This window comes from Chelonoidis abingdonii, chromosome 24 (genome assembly GCF_003597395.2).
Source record: "Chelonoidis abingdonii isolate Lonesome George chromosome 24, CheloAbing_2.0, whole genome shotgun sequence".
NCBI classification, from domain to species: Eukaryota; Metazoa; Chordata; order Testudines; family Testudinidae; genus Chelonoidis; species Chelonoidis abingdonii.
In genome coordinates this window covers 26401126-26408987 of record NC_133792.1, presented here as the reverse complement: position 1 = coordinate 26408987, position 7862 = coordinate 26401126, and the positions used below count along the sequence as shown (strand labels likewise).

Below are 7862 nucleotides of genomic sequence, written 5' to 3'. Positions count from 1 at the left end.
GCAAAACGGTTGTCTGGTGCTTTCACGGAGGGAGGGGTGAGGCTGTACCCAGAACCACCTGTGACAATGTTTTTTGCCCCATTAGGCACTGGGATCTCAACCCAGAATTCCAAGGAGCGGGGGAGACTGCAGGAACTATGGGATAGCTATGGGATAACTACCCACAGTGCAACGCTCCGGAAATCGACACTAGCCTTGGTACATGGACGCACACCGCCAAATTAATGTGCTTAGTGTGGCCGCGTGCACTCGACTTTATACAATCTGGTTTAAAAAACCAGTTTCTGTAAAATTGGAATAATCCCGTAGTGCAGACATACCCCCAGTCTCACCAGATTCCTTGTTCCAATCTACTCCTTTCCATATCCCATCCCCCTAGTCTGGCTTTTGTCCCCTCTGTAATCAAAGCACTACTCAATGGACCATATTCTCCACTGTCTTGCAAAATAGTTTTAAAACAGGATTTGTATACCTACTTTATATAGGTGCAACTAACAACACAAGGTGGCAGGCAGTGAAGAATTAAGCCTGGTGCATCCAAAAGTGACTCCTAAATGTTGTGGATTGCTCCTAGAAGTTAGGCAATAGTACTGACTACTGGAAACATATTTGATGCTCAGGAAGAGATCAGTGGATGAACAAAATGCTTTGCTCACACGGCTTAAAAATCAGAGTAAATATTGAGGCCAAAACATTCCAGAAGTTTGAGGGAAAACATATAATTTGGAGTTTTATCCTAGTGCAATCCAGAAATAATTCAGGAGTCTGGCAAAATACAGTATGGAATTGTGGCAACATAAAAGCCCCACAATAGCTCATGAGAATGACCTGAGAAATGAAAAGACATTAATGAAAGCATATTGACTAATGGGGTGAGAAAAGAGAGATTAAGTAATAGTGCAAAATTACTTAAAGCATAATGTTGCAAATATTGAGTTCCTTCTGTCACACAATAAGAAGATGGAATTCCTAGAATTCCATGGCTACATAAGAAACTCAAATATTCAGTAGGGACATTCTTTTTACAGAAGGGTGGGTAGGAGATGATCTGTTAGGAATTTTCTGTCTCTAGTATCTATCTAGTTTCTTGTGATCATAACACTGAAATTTCAATACCTAAAAATATACCCAGGCCAATGCTGTTTACCAGATGTACATCAATCATATACTGATTAATGCACACAAGTAAAAGGTTATGTATGTGATATGGCATTTATTGCACAATCTCATTCATTTATGAACAAGCACCCTTTCATCTATGGTCAGTAATATGATTATTAATATAAATACATGTTGATGAAAACAAACAGTGTGATACTGTTGCAAAAAAAGCAAACGTGATTCTGGGATGCATTAACAGGTGTGTTGTAAACAAGACACGAGAAGTCATTCTTCCGCTCTACTCTGCGCTGGTTAGGCCTCAACTGNCTGTTTTTGTTCAGATTATTTCTTTTTAATCCACTCTTTGTGCAGTTAGACGTTGGAAGCTATACAGCCCTGGGCCATCGTACTAGAGGTGGGCACATCAGTAATAGCAGATATAGAACTGCTTAAGTGGGTTTTTATGGGTACCATGAAATAGACATACTTGAAGTCAACACTAAATGTACTCAAGAAGGTGGGAGTAATAGAGGGAAGTGGGTTTGTTTGGTGCTGCATGATTCCTCCTTTACAGTGAACATTGGAAATTAAGCCTAGGGTAGGAGTTGGAGACAACAGCAGCATTCAGTGAAATGCTGAGTGGTTCCCTCCCATTTTGTTAAAAAAAAAAAAAGCTTCTTGAGCTAGGTGTGCACTTCAGGGAGCCAGACACCTAACAATTGGCTCCATCAGGTTAGCACTAAAGATAAGCCTGAGCCAAGGATTAGGACCTACCTCCAGTTAGTTTAGCAGGGACAGTGAACATGGTCACAGGTGCTGTAAACAAATCAATACAAGTATGTCAAATCTGTCAGACCACCCTCCAAGCCATGGAGCTGGTAAGTACAAAGGGGGATGGGGTGGAAAGAATAGATAGTTGTTGGTTAGCTATTATCTGCCTTGTATTTCTCCCTCTCCAAAACTCAGTCTTGTGCAGTGTAATAAATACTGAATAACCTAGGTTCAAAATTAAGGGCAAAGGTGCCATCTCCGAGGGGAGGTGTCCTCTCCCAGGCCAGAGAGCTGCTGCAGCTGTTGCACACAGACACAAGGTAGATGTGGCTCCTTGTGGTACTTCTCATCCTTACTGTGAAACCATCTCTAGCTGGGCGTCTTCTCAAGTGCATGGTGCCCTGCACATGCTCCTTCTAGTCCAAGCAGCCCACAGGCTTTGCACCTTGTACTGAAGCTGAGGTCAGTGCTACAGTTTCTGTGCTTTTCCTCCATCTCCAGAGGGCCCAGTTCTGTTCAGAGTCCAGGAGGAAGTTTCAGGAGAGTCTGAGCAGTGCAGGTATGGTCAGTTGTTCTAACTTGCTTGTTTTTCATACATTTAACACACATAGAAGTCAGGAGTGGTCCTGGCAGCTGCAGAGGGGAGCCTGCAGAATGAGAGAATCTTCTGCAAAGGAAAGACAAATGTGGGTGCATTACCCCAATAGCTCACTGCAGCTAGTTGCTGTCCTTTGGAGCTACCCCAAGCCTGTCTGAGAACATGGTTTTGTGACTGTTGCTGCTAGGCAACTGCATGGTGGCGAAAGAAGTATGTGACAGCCCCAAAAAGCAATGTCCTCTCTATAAAAAGCCGCTATATATAACAGTGCAGGCTTCCACCACACTGCCCTGCCACTGTGTCTCCATGGAGCATGCAGTCTCTGGAATACCCAGAGTGTGGCTGAGCAGGACTTCACTGTCCTGTGACAAGGTGGTGCACTATACATTAATCAACAGGCAGTAGTTTGCCATGTGTACAAACCCTCCCTTCTTTCAGCACTATACTCCCCATTTTATCAAGCCTCAGGTTTCCTTTTCTCTTACCACCCTCTCAATTAACCAGACCATTATCCTCTCACAATTTTTTCACCCTCATGTTCTAAATACTTTCCTTTTCTGGGCCCTGTCATTTCCCTTTAAATATCACCCTATCCTTTACACCCATACTTTCTGCTCTCTCAAACTTCGCTTTCAGGGAGAGCATGTTCATACTTTCCTTGAAAAATTTCTGTAAGGCTTATTCTTTTCACTCAGTCCTCTCCTCCCTCTAGGTAGATACAGGAGCATGTACCTGTTTGATCTCCACTCAGCCATGCAGCATCAGATTTCGATGTTGGGATCTGTGAAGCCTTTCTTTCCTTCGTTCACAAGCACAGGTTTTTCCGTCCTTGTGTGCCAGACTAAAATCTGAACCAAACCCACAGAAGTCATTAGCTGCATCTCTGTGTTATGCTAACAAATAATCTTGCACATTAAACCAATAGTGCTATTTAACCACATACCCTCAAGCGTAATGGTGCATTCACAGCCTTAGGCAGATTTGCTATGGCCAGTGACATCTGAAATGCACCATGTGCAAAAATTACCCATTTGACAGTATGCTGTCTCAGGCCATTAACCTGCCCTTTCCATCTATTTATCAACCAACCTCCACTAAAGACTTATCATCCTTTGCACTGATTTTTGGGCTGTTCCATCATCACTCAGGAATCAAAATTCTTGTGTATGTTTACAGAGACAAACACTCCCCCACCCCAAATGACTGTAGTATCTGAGAGCCTCTGAAAGGAAGTGGGGGAAGCCCCCAGTAAAGCAAGACTGGCCAAAGCACTCGTATATCATTGTAATGGAATGATAGAAAGAAATTATGAGAAGATGTACTGTGGTGAACAGTCCTTCTCTACTCCTCAGGGGATGGACTAGAAGTGATTTATTAGTCCTCTATACCTCTGACTCCTATGAATCTTTGAATTAGTCTGTGGTTTTCAGAGGCAGATACCTCAAACATACATGTACAAGCCCCAGCGTATTTTCCAAAAGCAACTATATTAATAGTTGTCTCCACTGGTCCCTGCAATGGCAATCAGTGATAATTTCTGTCTGAATTTAAGCACTAAAACACTGTATGCCATTGGTTATGCTTTGGGGCAGTTAAGAGATGGTGATCCTGAGATCACTTGGGGCATTTCTAAAACAGGTCATCACCACTTTCCTCATTTTGTATTTTAATCTTGAGCCACAGGATCAACATGATCCCCTCTGCTATCTTCCTGCAGTTAGAGGGTTGTCAAAATTTTACTAGCCCAGCTCAGGTGGCTGTAGTCAGATTTACATATTATATAAGTATTTCTATTTCCTGCTATCAGGGAACTTTTCAGCAAACTTGGGGAGTTTCATGTTAAAACTTTGAGTACAGGTGAGGTTCACATGTAATGGATGGTTCTCATGGCTACAACTTTGAGCAAATCTGTATTTTGTCTCTCCTTGGCCTATAAAGTAGAGCATTTGGCTTCCTAAAAAGTCTAGGGCTTGATCCTACTTCCACTGAAGTAATAAATTTCACCTTTTTGTTATTTCTATTATTTTACCTGTTTCTTCTGCAAGTAGATGAGCTGTGTATTCCACTTAGGTGTGTGCACGCCCAGTGCACTGGAACTGGAGAAATTTAGAGGGGACAGGAATCTAGTCTTACCTACCACATCATATGTTGCTTGTGAGGTACACAGGTGAATAAGATTTGTGGGAGGGTGTGTTGCATGCTGCTTTGCAGGTGTTCCATATAGTTTACTGAAGGCCTAAGTTAACACTTTTGTTGTAAAAAAAAAAAAAAAAAATCAGTACAATGCACTATATTCTACCTGACTTAAACAGACAATATGTGAAGAGTATTTCTAGTTTAATTCCAGAAATAAATTATAGAGAAGGACCAAGAAGCCATCCTTTTAACTTCCTTTGCATATTAATATATTTAAAAACCCAAATAAAGCAAGAAACCATGCAGCTTTCATGACAAACATGCTTATGCAATGTCATAGAAGCCCACACCAATCAGCTTCTGAAGCCTGGAAGCCAGATGTATTTATTGGTTGAATCTAAACATTCTTCTCTCCCCTGGCTAGCACATACAGCTTTTATTAGCTCAATGGGAATTTTGTGCAGAAATGGAAGGAAAAAAGAGATCCAATGAGTTACTTTGTTCACCCAGTGATACTTTTGCAGACAAGATGAATTTAGTTTACTTAAGGAAAATATAGAGTCTCAAATGAGAATTCATTAGTGCATGCTGAGAGAAACAGACCCACCACCTAATTGTACCTGTAGACACAGCTTCGACTTCTGGGAGAATTCCGAATTGGTACCCGCCAGTTAGGCCCCAGCGTGGCATACAGCCGACCCCTGTTTGTAAATTTAAACATGAGTTCTTTTCTAATACCATAAATGCTGTGGTGAACATCCATTCAAAACATATAAGGAATAAAGTGAGAGAGACATATGATACAAATCTCTAAGTAAGTACTCAGAAATGGAAAAGATTTAATTTTCACATTTGCAATAAAAACAAGTATTTCCGACATCTGTAAGAAGTGCAAAATGTTTTTACGGAATATGAATCTTTGTGAATGAACAAACATAGGGAAAGATCCAGGTTCAGGCTAAATACTACACACACAGCTTGTATTTGCTGGTAAAGAATAATTCACAATCTATGGGTTTGTGAATCTGTTTTCCACAGCTCAGAGTGTGATATTTTCTTTTACTTGGACTTACTCTCCGCTTTTATCTCTAACAAGGAAAGATTATTCTGAGTGTTCATTTTGGGAATACATTATTTAGGAATTTGACTTTTGGTTTCATATTCTTTCCATAATATGAAAACTGACATGAGAAATTCAAGAAACAAACAAACAAAAAAAAAATACCAAAAAAACCCCAAAACAGTTATAAAGACATTGCAAATAGAATAACAAATTAGGGTTTTTTTGAAATGCCATTTTCTCCCCATTGGACACTGAATTTAGGATTTGCCCATAAATGCTATATAATAGGTTTCATTATTTCAATGATATACATATGATATGCTGATACAAGGCACAACACCAAAGCAGTTCCTATCGCAGGGACATTTTCCCAAGTGAATTCTGACTAATCCTCCCCGGAGCAGGTTTGCCCTCTTTACAGGATTTTTCCCACCTGCATACCTTTCTGGAGCTGACTCTTTAAGTACGGCACAGTCAAGTAGCTATAGCCCTGAAGTGGCGGTTTGGCAAGGGAAGTGGTTTCCCTATCTTCTGTTAATTATCTGATGTGTTTTCCCCAGATTTTTGTTTCTTATTGAGCGAGAGACAGCACATCGTTAAGTCTATTATAGAGGAAAGGAATTAAGTGCATGCTCTATTTTTAATCTGTATTTAGGAAGCTTTAGTCCTATAAGGACTAACGTGATAAAGTATAGCAGTTCTAAACTTGGCCAGTGGGTGTTTGTGGCTATAATAAATGTTCTTTAATAGCTCATGCACTGTATTGTATGCATGCCCTGAAAAAAACCCAACAACACTACTGTGCCTGCCCCGACCCCGCTGTTTAATCTATGTTGGTACCAGTACAAGTTCAAAAGGGATATTCTAGTGTACGATCTAGAGTATCAAGCTGATGATTCACCATGTTTACAATTCAAAATAAGCCAACATTTGGACTGTAAACCAGGTTTTCTCAGACATATGGATTCGCCTTAGATTTATTTCCTCACAAAAGGGAGTCATGCTGTAAACAGAAGCACATGTAACTCTCCAGAAGATAATTCCCTCTGATGGCAAATAAGAGTAAATGTCCCTTTTCAATATAAAAATATACAGGTATAGATTTAATCACTAGTTTACAGAAGAGTTCATGTACTAAGACCCAAATTCCTTAGCATCTGCCTGCCATCTAGAATCACAAGAACAATCTAATGTGGGAATCTAAGTGGATGCTTTAAACATAGCTTATTATACTTCCGAAAAGTGATATATTAATATTATACATATTCAGTTGCATTGGATTTATTGGAGCATTGTTTAGATATGGGGATTCAGGAAAACGTACACACTCTGGCATTATTTGGCCTGGCACATAAACAAATAGAATTTGGTACTAGTCTCGTTTTATTTATGGTAAGGTTTATTAATAATACTATTTTTAAAGCTTACAAACTATAGGGCAATCTCTCCATTGACCTCCAAAGATACGAGGACAAAGCAGATGTTCTACTGCCCTTTCCTGAAACACTGTTTTATTCAGATAGTTCACATGAAGTGGAGTGGGAGGATAGAAGAGGAAAAGAATAAAGTGCTTGCTGAAGGCAGAGTTTCTGACTGATTAGTTTACACATTAGTAACATATACAGCCAACATGAGTTCCATTTTTAACATTTCCCATCCTCATTATGATTAGAATCATAAGAATGAGACCTCAGAATTGTAATGTGTGATGAGGCTTGTGAAAAGGCTTTTTATGGATTTACAATATTCAGATCATTCAATGTACTGTATTTTGGTCAACTGTGTAGTTTGCCTAAAGCTACAGATTCACAGACTTCAAGGTCAGAAGAGATCACTGTGACCATCTATTTTTACCTCCCATATCACACAGGTTCCTGCATCAAGCCCAATAACTTCTTGTGTTAGAGCATAGTGTTTTAAAAAGATATTCAAACTTGATTTAAAGACTTCAGGTAATGGAGAAGCCCCCATATCCATCAACTAAGGCCAGGTCTACACTGCGACTTTAAATCGGTTTAATGGCCGATATACCGATTTAACGCTGTATCCGTTCACACGACGTCATTAATATCGACTTAAACGGCTCCTTAAATCGATTTTGGAACTCCTCCCAAACGAGAGGAGTAGCGCTAAATTCGATAGTGATAACTCGGATTAGGGTTCGTGTGGATGGAAATCGACATTATTGGCCTC

At 40.1% G+C, this 7862-nt stretch overlaps 1 protein-coding gene across 4 annotated transcripts in view; it reads right to left on the bottom strand.

Moving 5' to 3' along the window:
- RALGPS1 (Ral GEF with PH domain and SH3 binding motif 1) overlaps positions 1-7862 on the bottom strand; it is a 360828-nt gene that overhangs the window by 17929 nt on the left and 335037 nt on the right. For 3 of the 4 annotated variants that reach the window (XM_075060472.1, XM_075060469.1, XM_075060471.1), the window contains one exon: positions 5227-5307. The exons of the other annotated variant lie outside the window; for it this stretch is intronic. In XM_075060472.1, coding sequence (XP_074916573.1) covers positions 5227-5307 — 81 coding nt within the window. The remainder of the gene's footprint in view (positions 1-5226; positions 5308-7862) is intronic. 4 annotated transcript variants of the gene reach the window in all.